Below are 20,674 nucleotides of genomic sequence, written 5' to 3' on the forward strand. Positions count from 1 at the left end.
GAATCACTACTCTTATCCCTATGGTCACGTCTATTGCTGTTCAGTTCTCAGCGTTTCGTTTAGGTAGTCTGCTGTGCTTTTGCCGTTGAAGTACAAAAATTAAATTTATGGTACGTTTCTGTTGTAATGGCTATGCGTACCTATTCCGTTGTTTTCAAGTCAACGGGCCCTTAAAATTCAATATCAGACGATACAGATCTTTGATTTTGCTGACCCCGTAGTCGCTGGCATAAGGGACAGGATCCGCGTACGAAGTCGCGGGCAGAAGCTATCATAAATAAGCTGGAAGTACCTCCAAGCGGTGAAGGCGGTAATAGTTTAGGATAGACTTTCAATGGTGATGGTATATCATCGTCAATTTTACCCTTTTACTACAAAACTTTATAGGATGAATGTTCGAGTTTTAATGCTATTTGAGTGTTGTATTATTTTCCATTTATCTTCGTGACAGTTTAGCTTACTCAGTAACGCGGGGGCGAGGGGGCAGTCAGCTAGATTTTAATTGATCAGGTATCTTCTTCACAATGAAACTATTACCATGGCTAGAAAGAGGTCGAACTAAGAAAATGCGGACTAATTAGAATCACTACTTTTATCCCTATGGTCACGCCTATTGCGCTTAAGTTCTTATCGTTGACGTACAAAAGTTAAATATGTGGAATGTTTCGAATGATTTTGCTATTCCGTTTTCCCATCAACGGGCCCTTAAAATTCAACATCAGACGATTCAAATATCTTCGATTTTGCTGACCCCGTAGTCGCTGGCATAAGGGACAGGATCCGCGTACGAAGTCGCGGGCAGAAGCTAGTATATAATATTCTGTATATTGTATAACCTATAAATCGAAAACTAAAATGCAAACTATTATATAAGAGGAAACGCTTTGTGGTCTCCCAAATTAACGCGGGTCAAACCGCACCAAAAAACAAGTGACTAAACTTGGAGCAAACTAAAGGGCAAAGAACAGGGCCCTGTAGCTTTCGATTTCCAGTTGAGAAATTAACTAACTTTGAAAGGTATAACATTAGGGACTTCAAAGGCTTCACTACGGAATTTAAGCCTTCAATCATTGTCCAAAGTTTGGTTTCTTCAGCACATCTAGTCGGAGCCCTATTCTGAATATTAATGAGAAAATTATAATAAATTGTTTTGATATGCGCCCGTATAGATTTAATTACAATTTCGACTGAAACCGTCGAAGTTTTGGAGTATTCATTTAGCTTGTAAATGGAATAAAGTTTTTGTTATGACTTCATATTTGAAGTTGATATGTTATTTGAGAAATTAAATATGTTACATGAAAAGCAAATATTATATTTTCTATCATTGCGTAGGCATAAAAAAAACAATTCGTGGATTTGAACAAAGTAACTAACTCATCATCATGATCTTCTGCTTAGCGGTTTAGTTACCTACTTGGTAATATGTGTAAGAGTCGACTTCTAGATGAGCTATATGCAGCTTTAGCCGATGGCCTATCTGACCTTCTCAACTCCTATACATTCAATCAAAGAAACAAATGAAACACCGAAAAAAACATACCTAGTAAGAAAAAAATTAAATAAAGCCTCTCGAAGTAAATCTAAGCAAACATTCAGTCCAATGCAAATTCACGTCTAAAAATATCATATAACCTTTCTTCCTTAAGGTAAAAAAAAAACAAAAGCTTCTCAATTCAAATAATAAAGAAGCGCGAAAAATCCTGATAATAACGCAACCTGATGCAGACAGTAGGTAACAGTTTTTATCGATATTATGTTTGTCAAGCGTACGATGTGTTTGCTCACGCGCCTCCCCGTATCCACGTTACTCCCATATACATAGATTTTATTTGAGCCTGAGTTCGCAACATTTCGTTCTTTATTGCTATCTTGTCCTTGTGTTCTTGTTTAACATGCTATGTCACACCTACCGGTTTTATCGTAAAGTATACGGAGGTGGCAGTTCACGTTGGTGAATTATTGGTATTTTACGTCAAAACGAGCAAACGTATAAAAATCTTTATACGCTAAATTCTCATATTCAGACAGTAGCATTTAAGTTTGGTTATTCCGACCATGGTTTACTCGTAACTCACCGAACTAAGTTGTAGTTCAATGAAAATAGTTTCATCATACAGATATCACGTATAACGTAAACCAACATTTAAAATGAAAATTAATTGTTTAACTTAAGCATAACAAACAGAACAAGTTAAGTTATTATTCAAAGACAGGTCTCATGTGCGTTACATAAGAACAATAAGTACACGATACTTAAGTATTCTATACCACTAACTTAGTATGGAAGTGGGTGAAGTTTCAGCGAACTAATTGCCTACGTACCTCTGAAATTCCTTACATTAAGTCTGTTGTTGATTGTATTGTTTCTAACTAAGTTATCGTTCCACGAACCTACTTTAATATGTGAGCGATGGCGCAGAATTTGGTACAAAGTTCCGTCTTTAAGTATTAATTGAACAGCATCTTTACAGTTACAAAGATTTAAAAAACACTGGAACTTAATTTTTATCCGTAAATCTTCACAAAACTTCTACCTTATCCATCGAGATAAAAAGCGTGATATTATATAACTGAAATAGCATTTATTTTATTTAGATTGTTAATAAATGAGAAAGTAATTAGAACAGACTTATACTCATACCAAGGATTTACCATAGTTAGCAGATTTTAATTTCACCACCATATTTCAGAACTAATCCGCCATACAAACAAAATGAACGTTGTATTAAACATAAAACGTACCAAAATAAGCTAATGAATAATTTGGTTAATACTGTATTTATCTAGCGTTTCAACCGAGGGAGGTGTGTGGAGGTGATTACGAGGGAACATAAATTATATCAATTAATTAACGCCTCGTCGGTTCCCGTGATGAATCTCGACGCGCCATTGCTGAGCACTCACATGTGATATGTGGACCTAGTTTTATCTCACTTATGGAACAAATTGCTTAAGTTATAATGTATGTAGTTGTAGGTATATTTTGTTCTGAAAGTCTAGAACATGTTTTGGAGAAATGAAATACTCGTGCGTATATAAGGACGTATTTTGCAGTGAGCAATGCTACAATTTGGTAGGTTATAAGAGAGCCCTTCAAAATACAACAAATAAAATATCTATTTTAAAGAGTCATAGTGTAGTTTAACCATAATAGAACATCAGAATGAATCAATTTTATAACGACTTAGATATTAATTTGTGCCTAAACCAACAACCAACAGGTTATTTGTGATTTTAATGAAGAACCTATAGTTTACTTATTGCCCGCGGTTATTATTAGTATTATTTTACTGGTCCCCCATAATAAGGGTATTATTATGAGGGAACAGTACACGTAGCTACCTGGTTAAAAACATTCTTCAATATTTTAAACCTCAATACATAATAGAGGAACTAACTTGCGGATTTATTATATTAGTTAGAATACAAAGCATGGAGAAGTTTAATGCCTTCACAGATTAAACTGAGAAGTGCTTATAGTCAGCAAAGTGGAAATAGCGAAGTTATTAATTCTTTCCAACTCGCCATTACGGGTAAGAGCAAAAGTTTTAAGTTCGCTTGGAAGCAGCTAATCAAGCAAGGCTATTGTTCATTATTACTTTACTTTATAATGACGGAGTTGTTTATTTAGAACTTAAACAAAAAAATATATAATCATATTTTTCGTTGCATATAGAATTTCATCTAAATATTTTTTCACTTTAGTCAAATATTGATATGATACATATGGTAAGAACAGTTTCCACTGTTTCTGCATAATATTTGGAAGTTAATAACTTAAATAAGTCGTTAAAAGCCGAGAGCAGCGTCACGGTCATGGTGCGAATTCAGAGTTTTAAAAAAGAAATTAGAAAAGTTTCCCGAGTACGAGCCTGTCCCTTTTAAATTAAGTTTTTGCTCAAGATTTAAAAGGAGCACCTTTGAAATCGTCTCTGTTTGACAACTTCACTGACTTATACCAATTAGATGTTGAAATTTACACAGACAAATCATTCAAGAGCCTATGAAAAGAAAATCTGTCATCTGATAGCGACACCGATATAAATTTCATCATAATCACCGACGTTAAATTAAATCGTCATTTGTTATACCCTGAAAAACGTACTAAAATATCTGATCCGACGATATTTTTTCCATTTTCATCTGTGACCTCTTAAAAACTTTTATTTTTCGTTTTCGTCCACAATTGCCGGGGCCCGCCGGGCCCTAACCACAAGCGTTAAAGTTAGGAGACATCAGTTGGCACTGACATTAAGTGGAGCGGTCCCACAAACTTATGTAGTGAGCCATGTAGTACAGTCTGAGTACATACTCGTAAACTTGCCTTTGTTGCTCGAGGTAACGGACAGCCAAGTACGTGTCTGTCGTGGAAATGTTGATTTAAAGTAGGTACCTAATTAAACTTTTTTTATTCAAATACGAGTATGCCTTTCAGAAGTCGAATCATTCTAGTTATTGCTGCTTTAAATTCTAAGTACTACGAAACAGCAGTTAACATTACAGTTTCACATTTCTAAAAGGCACTTCATCGGCCGGCACATGGGAATTCTAGTAATTTATTCAGCAAATAGGTCACTGCGGACTACTTTGCACATCAAGTTTCGTTAAATGTCTCCACTAGTCGCAATATGGCCTCCGTACAAAAGAGCTCGAACAAAGACTTTCCGTCCTATTTTTCTTTTGTTTCTTTTTTCTTATTTAATAATGTAAAATGTACGGGACAAATGTAAATTGCTCGCTTACAATTATTGATAGATGTACGCAAGGCTCTTCTCCCCGTACTAAGCTACTGCGGACCTCGGATTTGCATCGTAAGGCCCGTGCGAGGCTTACATTTGAAATTGTAATTGTGTATCTCTTTATATTGCCATGCTCTACTACAAATAGTCTACTGAAGCTATTTAAATATTTATCTCATACTTATGTGCATTTATTTGCAACTTTTCCATATAAAAGTTGGTAAAACGTTTAAAGGAAGACGTAATTTAATCAGTGAAAAGCTCTTTAAAATGTTGAACATAGTTTATAGTTGCACACGTGCCGAGGAAGCTTTTTGAATAAAAGCGTCGTTTTTCATCCACCACAGACATAGCAATTGCCATTCATGCACTATCAATCATAAACCTACGTTCTGGTTGAATACGCTCCATTCATATAGCTTTAGTTTATAAGTCAGAATAAATACATAGCGACGCTTCCAATTCAATATTCTTTCAAAGACTTTTCTGGTTGGATCTGGGTGGCCCCATTTGAAATTATAATCAGGGAAACGTTTTTTTTTGCTTGAATAATCGTCCGGCAGCATGAAAATCAAGTCGGTTTGGTAAATTGGACACGTTACGACAAACCGCAATGGCGCCCTGCGACTGATTAGTTTAAACCATATAAATTAGTTTGGAGCAACGTTCGGTGAACTTTTTATTCGGTCGGATTAAGGTTTTGGTTTCCAGCGGATTTGTCCCCAAATCCGTTGTAGGGCGGTTGGCGCACATCCAAATGGCGTTCGACCATTAACCGTGCCCTAATTTTCTTTTCGACTCAAATTATTATGGTCCATGATAGAATCCAGTTTTTTTTTTCATGAGTTAGAAATACATGGATATTTGTACTAGTGTCCTAGACTCAAAATCTCTTAAGGTATCTCATACTACCTCATTGTTGGGCAAACGTATCCTGTTCCTTCTGGTTTTCTTTTTTTAATTAAGTGTAAGATAAATGAATCTTTCTAATTTACATAAGCAATAGCGCCGTAAATAAATCAAAACAAGCGAAAGAACAATTTAATTCTACGACAAACAATATCGTGAAACTTTGCGAAGGAGATCCACTTTATACATTTGGTGATTTTTTCTTTGACACTTCGTAGCTCTGTTCTTGATAAGTAAAACTCTGAGTTTTATCGAAGCGAAATTGCTAATAGGAGTTGCGATTTTGTTTCGCACGATTTCACTTAGCGGCTACTTTTGAACAAATCAACGATACAATTAAGGCTGATTCAGGGATATTGGCATTCATCTAATGAGGTAGATAGGCTTGTGATCGTGGAAATAAACTGTAGGACGCCTTCCATTGCCCCCTGTTTGGGATAATCCTTTAACTACATTCACGGGTGTGGCCGGGGATAAACCTTACTGAGACGAAAGCGATTAGGACTTGTAAAGGGAGAAAATATAAACCTAGTTTGTAATATTTTTATAACCCTCGGCTGGCTAAACGGTCAGCTTTTGCTATTCTGTACAATAAACTTAAAGTTAAAAGCCTCAATGATTTACAAATTGTAAAATTAACCTCTGATATTGATAGCTCCCATTCAAACCTCTATAGGAACTTTGTATGGAACTGATAGAGTTTGTGGGTTCATTGAAACTTCAATTAAATTCTAATATACTCGTATGATATTGACTGATAGTAATAATGGTTAGTTTGCCATTCATTACGTATAGAATTTCGAAGTTTGATTGTTCAATTTAAAGTAAATTTCAGTCGAAGGTACGTTAACCGATTTAGTAACCAAGACAACGTTTTCTAAGAAAAGATTTATTACGGAAAAAGCCTGTGACGGAAACTTTTCCCGATATTAATTGTCGTTTGATAAAGGAACGTTACAAAAAACTCATTATTTTATCTGAAACCAAACTTGAAAGGATCGTTGCGAACAAAAATAGATTGTTTTGTGTTAAACTACAGTTGATATATTATGTTCGTAAATAGAATCACGATGGGTCGGAAGTGTGGTGTTTAAGCGACTAGATAAGTAGGAAGCGTTCTCAATTTTGTTAGATACCGTATATAAATAGGCCACTTATGTCCTGTATAATACATATATCCGAATATGTTACACATTTGGAATATTACCAACATCGCGGTAGACTTATTTCAAGATGTTAACAGTTGTTACCTGAAACAAAAGGAGATGCTTTATTAAAAAAATGGTATTTAATGATCAGTTAGAAGAAAAATAATGATAAAACATATCTAAATTATTAGTAAAGAGAAAGATTAAAGATAGTTCACAATTATCAAGAAATATAATTTTTAAAAAATAAATATGAACTTTTATTTTAAAAGTAGTGCCGATAAAATAGAACAAAATTGCCATTGATGTCAATAGAACAAACCTAAATTCGAACTAGAAATATAATTTCTAAATAAGCAACCTAAGAATACAGTTAAATAAGCCGAATGAAATATTTCAAATAAAAGCTGAGATTGTGGGAGTTCTTTATTTTCAAAGGCAGATACTATCTCAATGGGTTGTATCTAGGCTAGGTCTGTCCGAAGCAGATCTGTATCTCGGGGCGAAATCAATAAGCAATGTCAAGTCTTGCCCGGGCGAACAAAATATTCGAGAATTTCAAATATTTTGCCAAACTATTTTCTAACACAATAGCAGTTACCATTTATTTCTGGGAAAATAAATGTGTCATTTATAGCCTTATTTTATTGGAAGGGTTTCTGTAACGATAATAAGCATTTTTGGTTTGTCGTCTGTTTGCTTGAATGATGCTTCAGAAGAAAGGATAGATTAGGAGTATCATCTATTTTATAAAAATTAAGTTTAACACTGCTACTCCTGTATTTGTCGTTGAAATTAATTAAGTAAGCGATATCGTGTCTGCTCAGAGTTTTAAAAAGATAAAAAATATTACAAGAGGCTAAACAAAATGTTACAAGCAAAATCACAGCGTCATTCAGAGAGATTGAGAGGTTGTAACCTCTGTCTCTCATTTCTATAAGTACCTACAGACGATGTATAATGTACGTAAAACACTTTAAAAACGGCGCAGTAATTTGTTTTTTGAGTCACTTTGTAACGATCTCTACTAAATATTCGGTCGTCAAAAGCTGAGTGCTTTTGTAACTGTTAAATGTTTGTTATACTTAAGTAAGTGGTGGGTGTATGTACTGAGGAACTTTATTTCGTGGATGCTTTGCTGCGAAGTTTAGAAGAGACCCAGATACACGGCGTGTGCTGTTTTTGTAAAAATATTGCATCAATTTTGTTCTCTATGCAGATGCCAAAAGTATCACTTAAAATATATTTTCTATTTGTTCATATACGTTTTTTTTGCAATTTTATTCGATCTAAATAGTTCTAATAGATTGTAAGTCTTGTACGAATTGATTCACTATGTTTAGATATTCATATGGACACCGTCCTATACGTCACCCAGTTTCCTAGATAGGACAATCTCCTCGATACAAATAGTGTCTGACTACATACAAGAACTACTTAATAAATTTGCCTAAAGAGACCCTCTTCAGGTGTTTATTGAGGCCCATTAAGACTATCGGCAGAATGATTACGAAGTCCACATACTGTATATATCTCTAACCTAATGACAGTTTGGTACCAATTTATTTAGAAGGCATTAATTAAAGCCTCCAATGAATGGGAATATATACTCCATACACATAAATGTTCGATAATCTCTATCAATGTGTTTGCTATGCTTTTACGGTATTACCACAGTTTCAATGAAGACTAATTTATGTTGGATTTCCATAAATTACGAATGAGTCATTTTGCTAACAGAAGGTTTTTTGTCACAGGTAATTAAGCTTCGAGTATTTACATGAAGTAAGCCTAATAGAATAAGCGTTAAAAACTGTTGTAGACAAAAACGAGTCGTATTTGGATTATAGTAATTGGGCATATGATATGGGAAAAAGTATAAAGATTTATTAATTCTGAGAAATGCCTAAGTGTATATTTTTTTTATATTCGATTTAAAACAGCTAATTAATGTTTAAGTAATTTTAAAATTGCCAATTCTTTTAATTCCTCTGTTCTGGTTAAAATACTATACAAAATAAAACCTATTGCATATCTTTTGAGAAACCTAAATACATGTAATTATGCCTTAAAATAATCTGTACCTACAGACTCTCTACAGCCAGAAAGGTCTCACTCGGTATATTCCATACTTAACCAAAGTAGTTCAAACTAATATTAATTTGGGAGCCATCCTCAGGGGGTCCGTAAGCGCGAGAATTTGCATAATTAGAACTATAACGGGACATATAGGACCTCAAGCAATATTGCTTCTGACTGTAAAATACGACTATTACAAGGTTTCATTAATATAATTTCATACGATTTCTAGCTAAATACAGCTAACCGAACCTAAACCTAATATGGTTGAAACTTTTTGGGGCCATGTGTGTTGAAGTACCTACCGTATCTAACAGTTTTCGCTAACTCATAAAAACTGGAGTCATATTAGAGGATTATCTATAAGTATCTCCAGTATATTCACAGTAAGCAGGCATCTATAAAAAAGCACTTTATCTGAACCTACAAACGATTCAAAGCTACATCCCTAAATAAACTACAAAAATCTAAATAACGGAGCGAAATCCAAACGGAATGCAATGCACGTAAAATGCGAGGTAATATTCCATATTTTTCTCAGAATTTCCATATAAGATAGATGAATTCAAAACCAATTCGTTCGTCCAACCGAAAACCTTTAGGATATACCTCGTGTTAGAGCGCGTAATCTTCTTTCAGCGCTTCAGGCAGTACTACTCAGGAAACTCGATGGAGTTTCGCTTAGAGTACTCGCAGAATACGAACTTTTAGTCGGCCGATAGTTGGTTTGGGTTCAAAAATCACACGAGACTAAAAACTTTGTTTCACGATTTTCTAAAACATTGTTTTTTCAACCAAGGGGCCTCCAGTCGTCCTATTTTTTCAGTATTCAGTGTGCGCGTAGGCTTAAGTGAGCATTTTTCTCTATGCTAGTTAGAATAGGTTTCGGTCAGCGAAAATCATAGAGCAAAGTAAAATCAGTAAGTGGTAGTATGTCCTCATTGATATTGGTGATCAGGTAATTCGGTTATAGCATCGGAAATGGATCGGTTTCTATAACCACAATTTTTATGGCTAAAACTACACCAATTGTTTTTTTAGTGTCACATTGTCTTGATAGAGAACCGAGGTGTGTGTTTGTATTGATAAAAACGGACAGTGGAACTAGTACCACATCGCCGTATGTACAATATGTGCATAGAGAATATTCGGACCGTGATGACGTCAGTATATCCACGTGCCCAGTTTTTTTACCAATCGTTCACGGATGTGTTACTAGACAATGATCAATATTAGAGGATGAGTAATTATGGGGTTTTCTTAATTTACTCACTACTGTGTATCCTTGTTCTGTTCGTACACTTAATGTATAGGTACAGCTGCACCGAAGTAGAATAGTTAACAAGCTTAATCTTTATGTTCTGTTACTGATAATAATGGAGAATTCGGGAGTCACATAACGTTGACGACATGTAGTGTATTAATATTTCAAAACGTATTTAACCTTTAATCAGAGACACAATAATACAGAGAATCACATCAATGGAACTGCCCGATTTGTCTTTTTCGACTAATTTTATGCCACTAAATTCGACATGTTATTTCCACTTTCCACTACTACTCTATCCATAAAACGCCAAACGACGACTTCAATTACTCACAAACAAAATATTAAACTAGGTCAGCGTCCAAAACTAATCTCATAAAAATCTGGAATATCAAAGTCACCGCGGTCGTCGTAAAAGCGAGTTCAGCTGGTAACGCCCCGGGCGTCGGGATTAAATGCTCAGTGTGCGCTAATGCAGATCCGCTGAGAGCTGGGGCTGAGCACTTTTTTAACGTAACGAGCACAGCCCGCTTGCTCACGTCTACTTAGCTATAAGAACAATGCTTTTCTAACTCTTTACCTCCGAGACTCCGAGCGTTTACGCTGCACCTTAATAATGCGTTCAAGATTAAGCTTTGATCTTTTCGTAATACGTAAACGTTAATTCTCAATGCAAATGCGAACTTAAGAAACTCTTTGTGAGCTAAAGAACATTTGAGTGGGTCTTTAGACCTTTTCAGAAACCATTTGCTACTGCTTGCTTTATATGCTCCAGGATTTATACATTCAACTAAATTCGAACAGAGTCGTAAAATTTAAATTGTTTCCCCTCTACCCCAATTCAAGTAGCAAATAACTCGAAAATAGATTTTGCCAAGTTTTGGTACATCACATAATTTAACCCTTTAACTTTGGAATATTAGCAATGGGCAAAGGCCCGGCATTTATTATGTACACGAGTAACTAAGGCGAGGCCCAAAGTTCGGCAAGGCACGACAATTCTGATTCAATTTAAAAAGTTTAGAACGAAGCTTGGAACTTCGGCAACCCATCCTAAATGTACGAACTACGACCGTCTTTCAGCAGCAGACATTAAGAAAGCAAAAAGTATTTTCTCAAACGTCCTTAAACTGTTGGATAGTTGTGAATCGAGAAGTTTTATCTTTGATGGGCACTGCGATGCCGAAGCAAGGCGAGGTGCAAAATATATGAAGCTCTTCGCTACGGATCAAGATGTTCTTAGCTTTGATTATATTATTAATCATTTTTCCGGAAAACCTACGATTCTTCACAAAATAATATATAAAGGCTTGGCAGGGCTTGGGAAAGTTATAGGCTTTTTAGTAATGGGACTCTAAAAAGGAACCCTTTTGTTTTACTATATAGCATGTCCTCCAGTTTTTAGCCCGTTCTATTATCTTGGAATTGCTATCGTAGACTTATCTAAAATACGACGTAATAGTTTTTTTTGCTAAAACTGGGCTTTTTTCAGTACCTACCTATCCATATTTGAGCATGTCAATTTAAAAACATACTTAAGTACCTTTTGATACCAAAATAATTTCCTCCGTTGAGGTATCTTTATATTTTCACTGAATACAAGCAATTAGCGGAGACCGAAGGATTTATATGAGCCTGTTAACCATTTTATAGGTAAAACTTCTTAATTTATCGCTGGGCGCTGATATTTAATAAGGCTCATTGAAAGAACTTTGCAATGAAAAGGCAATTAAGGTGAGCATGAATGTATAGAACGACGGGACCGAGTTAACGTTGTTTGATAAAAGCCATTCGTGGTTTTATATGGGTGTGATTGTTTTCTACTACTCATTCAAAAGGGATGGTTGGGATTGGGATCGCTTAACATTGCGGTCAGGTAAGATAGCTTTGCTTAAAAAGACTCATAATTGAGTCGATAAATCCAAGCACATGCCCATTTACTTTGAAAGAGGCCTATGAGGCGCAAATAGGCTGGCCTTGCCCTTTAAGAAAATTACACGCATCTAAAGAATCCACGAAAAATATAACGGACAATCTAGTCCAGCACTTCATCAAAACTCGCAACTGTTGTTACAAATAACAAGTGACCGTATATTAAACGACGCCCAATCCTGTCATCCATCCATTGAAGGCTTTGTGCTGAAACAAAGGAACTTTGGCGTTAGCCGGCCCGCCACGGAGCCGCGCCCGAACAATAAACGCGGGATAGATAAAATAAACTTTGACAATTGCCCAACGACGTGAAAAATTAACAAGACCCTAACGTTACGCGTGTAGTTAAGCACTGAAACAATGTAATATGTGTTGCCTTCGTAATTGCCTCCTTCTGGTTTTTGTGGGGAGAAATTGCTTGCGTATATTGCCTCATCATTGCTTGTAATAAAAAGCACATCTACCCTTTGTCTAACTACTGGTATTTAGGATTCCCGGAAGGTTATTCGCAAAAACAGTATTTGAAAAAAATACATGTTTTCTATTTAATCAAAAAGGACAAAAATAAGACAAAATGTCTGCTAGGTGTATCATAGATTTGAATATTATTACACTTTTCACTTCACCGAACATAGGACGCAAAGTCAACTCACCTGCTTTCCACATCGAATTTACATTTTATTAGAACACCCAGGAAAACCTAATATCCAATATTTTGCGCTAACTTTATAATTCTAAAATAAGGCAGGGCAGGTTAAAGACCGATCAATAGTCCTCATTATATTCAGTGATTGGATAGGTGATTATAAAAAGAGGCCCGACTAGGATTGCTCTCAGAGTCAAGAACCGTCGACGACTAGTGGAGAGTAGGCCGACGGCGAACTTCAGTCCTACAGAGAATATGAAATTCGATTTATTTATTTAGTTTTATTCCTCTGGTTCATATTTAGATATCTCCGTTTTACACAATAAGCTTTGCTCTTAAGTATTTTGAAGTACCACTCCCTACCTCTCCCAATCTTTGTTAAAGACAATCTTATGTTTGATTGTCATTCTGGAATACTGTACAATGAAAAGAGATTTGAATCAATATCAGGACGCTAAGATCATCTCTATTGTTGGTAAGATCAGCTATTGTTCTAATATTAGATCTCTGCTGGAGACAGTGAGGTAGATCTCTGACAATATTTCAAACGATTTCGAACTGTCTGACATTTTGCAATATTAAACATAGCATTTGCAGTGAAGAACTGATTTCCTCATCTGCTCCCGCAATCATACTTGTCAAAGCGTATTAAAATCCCAATCCACTCGTGCTTATAAATAATTGATTTGCCTTTTTAACCCTCTAACGATATACGAATTGATTAGGCGTTATGATTGCATCTATTCTATATATAGTTAAGTTTTCGAGTTGCAATCACGTTGCCTCACCGCTAAGCCGATCGGGCTTCGACACCAAGTCATGAAGCCGGCTAACTGAGCCACTACTTACGAGTATATTTCCGTATTGTCTTTCCTTCGCCTTGCCGTGCACAGGTTAAGGTTACCCATGAATTATTGATTTCAAGGGCTCCTCGGTTATGAATAGACGCAGTTGTGGGTGGTTATCAATGTGGTAAGCTACTATAGTAGGTACTTTATTGCGCTTCAAAAGATAACGGAGGATTTTTGTGATTGTGATTAAGTATAACTATTGACACTTCAAACATTAGGTTAATACGTGAGACATGAAACAAGATTTAGGCACTTAAACTTGCTGAAAGAACAAAAATAATGTTACCACTCAGCTAAGGTATGAACCGTCCGTGGAGGTAATGTAAGCTAAATGTTAATGGTTATGGTAGTCACTTTAAGTGCCGTAGATAGATGCGGCAAAAGAGGAAAAAATCAAGAAGAAGTAAAGATTACTACAATTAATCTATAAATCTAAATGAGATATTAGCTTGGTAACATTGACCAACATGAGTAGTGACACGATGGAAGAATGATGGAATATTCACCTTTCTTCCCAGGGGAGGTGCAGTTGCTCTTGTTAGAGGGAGACTTGGTCTCGGCAGCCGCCATCTTCTCTTTTTCGGAAGCCATGCTAAGCGCAGTACACACTAGACGTCCGAATTTATAACACGGTCACTCCGCTGCTCATACCTGTCTTTACGAATGCGTACGATTTTAAACCGGCTGCATGCGTCCGCACCCAAGGACCACACAAATAACTATTATCGATAATGAACGATGAGTGATTTCCGATGACTAAAATTGGCAAACAGCCATCCTAATATTATTTACTTTAACAGTTAAAAATTATAAAATTCGACCGCAACTCGACCACCATGCTATTTGCTTAGATTGATAGACGGAGTAGTGTCGTAGCGGCAATATTCTTGGTATTGCTCGAGTGTTTGTCAAGTTGTACTATTAAGTATTATTGTGTACGTGATGGGTTAATTGGTGAGAGATCACGTTGCGCCCGCGCCGTGACTAGCCCGGCCTGTTGATACTGAGCTTAGTACTGAAACTGTCAACGTTTATCACAATACCAGATTATCTAAACCGCGCTAATGGGACATTAAATATGTTTCTACTAATTAACAAGTCGGAAAAAGGTCAAAGTACTTACATATTCACAAGGTATGTGTTGACATACGTACTTTATGTATTGCTCAGTCGTGTTTTTAATTGTGTAGTGTGTAAATATGTGACTATTCGATTTTTCAGGCATGTGACCAATTTTTCCACCCGTCGTTTGCGCAACTTTTGCGCACGTATGTGTGTGACCAAGACAACAATGCAAGTAAGGCCACCACAGAGATTTGGTGCATTTGTGTTATCTATTTGAGCAATTTGTGGGGGATACAAGTATTAATGTTCAAATTAATGCACAAAGATTTTTCCGTCGGCACGTAATTTGTGTTTGCTATTTTTTATATTTAAATAGGATATCAAGTTCATTTATAAAATAATTGATAATTGATGAAAATTGGTATCTGATTAGTTAGGTATGACTAAATACATAGATTAGTATCATATTAGAGTGATTGCTAAATTAAGTTGGATGTGAATTACGGAAATAAAGTTTGCGCTATAAAAATATTTCGTTGACTTATATAAAAAGGACTTTTAAGCATAAAATAATTAAGCGATGGACAAAATGATCTGATCTCTCTAAGTGTGATTGATAAATATCCTGGAATCTTCTTTTTTCCGTTTCCTACTCTAATAATTCAATAATTTCACCGCCACAATTGCTTTATATTAATGATAGTAAACTAACGAAGTAAGGAACATTCAAAAGTTCTATTTGTAACCACTTAATTCGCCTGTTAGTGAAAGAGCGTTTTATTTCATTCCTTTATCGACTCTATCACTGCAGACTTTAAGTCGGATTTTCACTGAACAGGTACGAAAACTACGGCGCGACGGACGACTCGCTCTCGTAGACTGCAGGCTATGTGTGTAGCAGCGCTCGTAGCTAAAATATTCACTCGAATAGGAGGGACGTATTCAGATAAATTACTCTTATACATTATTTATACGCAACCTTTACATTTCAGCGACGTCCCGACACAATGAAGGCACGGTAGCGCGCTCCGGCCTGTCACACATACAAAACAAGTGGAAACCTTCGCGGATGTCGCGACGGAGCTGACGAGGGCCACTGACACACATAACCTGTCAATACGCACGAATTCGCAAACGTTACGTAAGCCACGATTATAACCTGCAACACTGGCGATTACTGTTATTGTTGTGGGCGCGAGATGAGATGCAGGGGTATGTGGACCTTGGGGCGTGCAGCTGCGAGCGCGGCGGGCGCGCGGCGTGCGGGCGTCGTGCGGAACGCGTGGAGGTCGCGTGCGGCGCGCGTTCGGGACGCGCGCGTCGGGTCCCGGCTCGCCGGAGGCTGCGGCCCGGGCGGGATCGATGCGGGCGGCGGGCGGCGGCGGAGTGCAGCAGCTGGGAGGCTGCGCCGCGCCCCGCGCCCCGCGCCCGCGCCCCCGCGCACGCGCGCCGCAGCTCGCTCCGCCGCCGACCCGCCGCGCCGCCGACCCGACGCCGCGGACCACGTTTCAATTCCCTCTTCATCCCCGACTGATTTACGATACGTTCCATCTTATAATGATATTTTTTCATATCGGTCTGCCAATAATTGCAGCCTATGATGAGTTTTAACGTTAGAAGCGATTATTTAGCTTGAATGTTCCTAATCGATGCTGTGCAGCACTTCTAGCACAGCTGCCAACTTTAAAGACTGGTATAATAAAACTTAGTCTGATTGCACACGAAACTATTTCCTTACTTCTGAAAAGTCTTTACCTAACTCCTGCTTAGTTATGATAATTAGTAACTATATGCCTTTCATTTATACACCCTTAATTTAGTTGTTTTAAAAACCATTGACAATACCCGCAATCGACACTTTCTGTTTTGGAACTTAGGTGCTTAAATTTTAAATAACGCGATGTTCCAAAACTTTTTAATCTCGATAACGAGAATTGATATCCAGCTCGGTAAGAAAAGCTTAGTGAAAAGTACATTTTTATACATAACTTACAACTGAAAGATACATGATGTTTTTTGGTGTCAACAGAACAGCTATTTTTATAAAAATCTGAGATGAGCGTCTGTGATTACGCGGGGCGCGATGGCTTCTGTCCGCCTACTGTGTTGTTTGTCAGCTTAGAAAGAAAACATTTTCATTAGGAGCTTAGTCTGCGCTACGGATTGGAGTGGACGAGGCGCTGCTGACTCTGATCTCGATAGCCGCGTGTCTTATCGCCATTAATGGAGGCCCCACTTCACTCCCCTCGACGACAGCCACCCCAAAATGTCCGTCAGTAGGCTGTTTTGTTAAGGTAGGCTCAATTACACAACATACGTATACTATACACGACCGTCCCTATGTTTTATCAGTGTAATTATTTTAATTAAAGCTCTCTAGGTACCGCCGTTTATTCATATAAATTAGCCTCTCAGCTACAGTAGGTCTGTATATTCTTCTTACTAATACAACCTTTGTCGTTTAGGGCCAGCTGACATTTTGGGGTCAATGAGTTTACGTATACATCTAACGATGATCACCGCTAAGGGTTAGCCACTAAGAACATCTATTAATTCTTGTTCTCTTGATCTCTGCCACTTTTCCAAACGAAACAGAACAGAAATGAACGTATCTTAACAACAAATACTAGGATCGTAGTATCAAGAATGTTTAAAATTTTGTAAAAAGTATTTGAAGGCAATTTCCGACTTACTTTCATTATACCCAAGTAAAGTAAGTATAAGGCAGCAGAGTAACAGTAAAAAATAAACAGGACATAATGGGTTCTTTGTGACGAGTTTTCGATAATGCGTTCGATCATTTGCAACATGGCTTTTGTACATTTTCTTGTTTGCCATTTGACTATGTTGTATTACATTCTCTTTTGTTGTTAAGAGGTATATTTTTGAACATACTTTTAAACAGGTAAATACAGCTTTTTGTGTATTTTTTCAGTTCAAAAATTTCGAAGTTGTGTAAGTTTCAAGTACAAATCTAATTGTAGTAAATCACGGACAGATCTGTCGCTGAAAGTTCGTTGCACGTTTCAGTTGAAACTTTTCCGTTTGATTCACAGAAACTGTTCATTTGAAACTCACGTTAGTTTCGAAAGTCATTGTACTGATGGCTGTTTTTTGACAGTTTAGGTAACACGGTTTTAAATGTGGGTAACATTTCTGAAGCTATTTATAAATGTAAGAATTTCAACATTAAACCAAAATAGAAAATCGGGATGAAACTCGGCGCTAGTTAAAAATATTTTGATAAATTAATTAATCTAGCGATTAGGATGTTATTGCGGGGATTTTAATTAAAACTAATTTCAAGCTTTTATACCGCTACTAGAATTTAACGAGATATTTTCGGCAAAGTCTATAGACGTTTATTCAAGGCAGTATCGTAGTCAGTGGAGCGTTGACGCCGATGAAGGGAGGCGCAATAAAAATTAAATGTTACGAGGGTAACGCCACGGGCGGAATTAAGTGAAATTATAATTAATAAAGTTCTCTCTCTCTGTTTAACATTATACTATTTAGTCATGCGTAAAACGTTATGTAAAAAAGTGGTAATTGCTTTAGATATTAAAAACTCATTGAGGTGTGAATAAAAGTTGCTTATTTTAAATAGGTAGTGTTATTGTCATATCGGAAAACAGATTATTTGTTGTGTACCACTACATAGTATAAACAAAGTCGCTTTTTCTGCCCTATGTCCCTTTCTACGCTTAAATCTTCAAAACTACCCAATCGATTTTCATGCGGTTTTTTTTAATAGATAGGGTGCTTAAAGAGGAAGGTTTCTATGTATAATAACATCCATTAAATTGTGGGGAAATATTGATATCCCGTGCGAAGCCGGGGCGCGTCGCTAAATACTCACTATTTCTTCCAACAAAGTACAACCTTCAGGCAAGTCGGATTTATTCCACATCACCCGCATCACGTATAATTTCAGCAACAAAGCAAAAAGCGGTAGAATATTTTTTACTGAACAAAAGCTGCATGTTTGTCCACTAAGAAGTATTCGGAATGGCGCAAATCACGAGAGCTTTGCGTCCCTCACGTCCTCACTGTTGAATTATAAAGGTTTCACGTTTTCCGCCTTTTTTTGTTGTAATTTAACACTTGGTGTAAATACTCTTTGGGTTGTAATGTGATGTTTAGTCTGTGTAGCGTTTAGAAGTTAATAGTCTAAACCTAGCACTAAAGCCGGTACTTTTTAAGTCCACGTTTTATATTAAGGAGGTAACTAATTACGGTCTACCTAGTCACTTTTAAAATCGAACAAAGGCTGTGGATAGATACAGGCCGATTCCAACTGGTCCTTTTGGAAATCAATAGGGGACTCCCTATGGCTGAGATGATGATGAATGAATGATGAAAGTCGTCTACTGGTGACTTTTTGAACGATATTGCTGAAAACCAGGCTAATTTATAGTTACGTTTTTGTGAACTTGCTACCGCCTGAAGACAAAGGTATTAAAACCTCTGTAATGCAAATATTCTAAACGATAGATGTAGGACGAGCCTTTGAAGAGATCTTTTTCTTTGAAATCAGAGGCCAGCCTCGTTTATTGGTTTTTAGATTTGACATCGAACTAAAAAGAAAAAACGAAAAGACTTGAAGAGGAATTACTTGGAAAGAGTTATGTAACGAGCCTTCCGGGCAAGAAAATGTTGACTCGAATTTTTATCCCTCGGACTTTTAACTTATCTTAACTGAAGTTAAAGTTCTCATTCCCGTTTTAGTTAAAGTGGTCTTCGACTTGCTATACTACTGCTACTTGTATTTAATATTGCGACTGATTTTGTTTTTGTCACCAGTATCTGGAAAGTCCTTACTCAGTTTGCATGTCGTATAACAAAATTATAAATTAACTTTAGATACTATGTTTAGGTAGAATGGTAACTGACACATTATGTTTGCGACAGAAAACTAAGAGCCAGTGACATCAAACGCCATCCCCATTAGAACACTTAAAAACAATAGAACATCTAAACCACTCCCAAAACGCATATACGCCGTACATGGTCAGGACCCAACCACTTTAGATTCCATTTCGATTTTCAGTCACTCACTTAACGTAACCTTTTGACATGATGACTCGAGGCAGGGTTTTAGTCGATGCTCGGGGAATTACAGCGTACGGTAAAAGCGTGGGTCGAATCGAATCCGTCTCGTTACGTGACGTCACGGCTTCCGTGATCCTTGTCGTGAGCAGGTATCGAGTATTTTATTAGAATCGATGAGTCGATACCGGGGGTCGATTCCGATGTAGCCCAAATTGGAACGATTTGGATACGGACCTTTTATGAGTGTGTTCTTGTCTGTTTCGTGAAAATGTGAGAGGAAAACTGTCTTGAAAAGGTTAAGGAGATATAGTGTTAGATACTTTTTGTTAGGGAAACTGTTAGGCCGATCAATTTGTTATGTTAAACAATATGCCAATGGAAATATGTAGTTAATTTACGAAGTGTTATAATTTTAACAATGTCAAAAAATATTGATTAAGTACATCTAAATGAAATAAAATTTAAAAACAAATCTGGAGATTCAAATGAAGATTTTCGCGGAGGTTATGACCGGAATATTAATGACCAAAAGGAAGCTGATTTAATTTTTGATTATAATTTCGAGTTCTTCACTGAATTGACAATGAAATAGAAACATTGTGACACCATGGCTTGGCATGTTTTCCGAAAACTCAAAATTCTAAGGGACATTTTGATTTGAGTCGTCCCTTATTTAAATATAATTACTATTTATTTTGCAATTAGAAACCGGATATTGGTAAAGGTGACCTTTAAAAGGCTATAAATAAATTCTACGCAACTGCAAATTCAATTACCGTAACAACATTTTACAACCGTTAGTCATACCACCAAAAAGGGGTGCTTTAACACAATTACCAATCCTTCAATATTTATCAAATAAAACGTACACCGAATTTCATTTAGGAATAAATTGCTCACATAAACAGACAGGCAGAGTCATTTATCAAAATGGAATGGGAATGCGATAAAAAATACGTTCCGGTGAGGGGTTAAAACCTCTA

General features: G+C 36.7%; 1 protein-coding gene across 15 annotated transcripts in view; it reads right to left on the reverse strand.

Annotated features, from left to right (window-relative positions):
- Kcc (kazachoc) overlaps positions 1 to 20,674 on the reverse strand; it is a 466,160-nt gene that overhangs the window by 36,853 nt on the left and 408,633 nt on the right. Inside the window, exons 1-2 of one of the 15 annotated variants that reach the window (XM_049836560.2) lie at positions 15,862 to 16,006; positions 14,081 to 14,225 (exon numbers count right to left, since the gene is read on the reverse strand). The exons of 11 other annotated variants lie outside the window; for them this stretch is intronic. In XM_049836560.2, the coding sequence (XP_049692517.1) occupies positions 14,081 to 14,165 (85 nt within the window). In that variant the 5' untranslated portion in view covers positions 14,166 to 14,225; positions 15,862 to 16,006. Of the gene's footprint in view, positions 1 to 14,080; positions 14,633 to 15,798; positions 16,007 to 20,674 lie in introns of those variants that run through there. 3 more of the 15 variants (XM_049836558.2, XM_049836559.2, XM_064043648.1) reach the window with 3 other exon arrangements.

This window comes from Helicoverpa armigera, chromosome 3 (genome assembly GCF_030705265.1).
Source record: "Helicoverpa armigera isolate CAAS_96S chromosome 3, ASM3070526v1, whole genome shotgun sequence".
Classification (NCBI taxonomy): Eukaryota; Metazoa; Arthropoda; class Insecta; order Lepidoptera; family Noctuidae; genus Helicoverpa; species Helicoverpa armigera.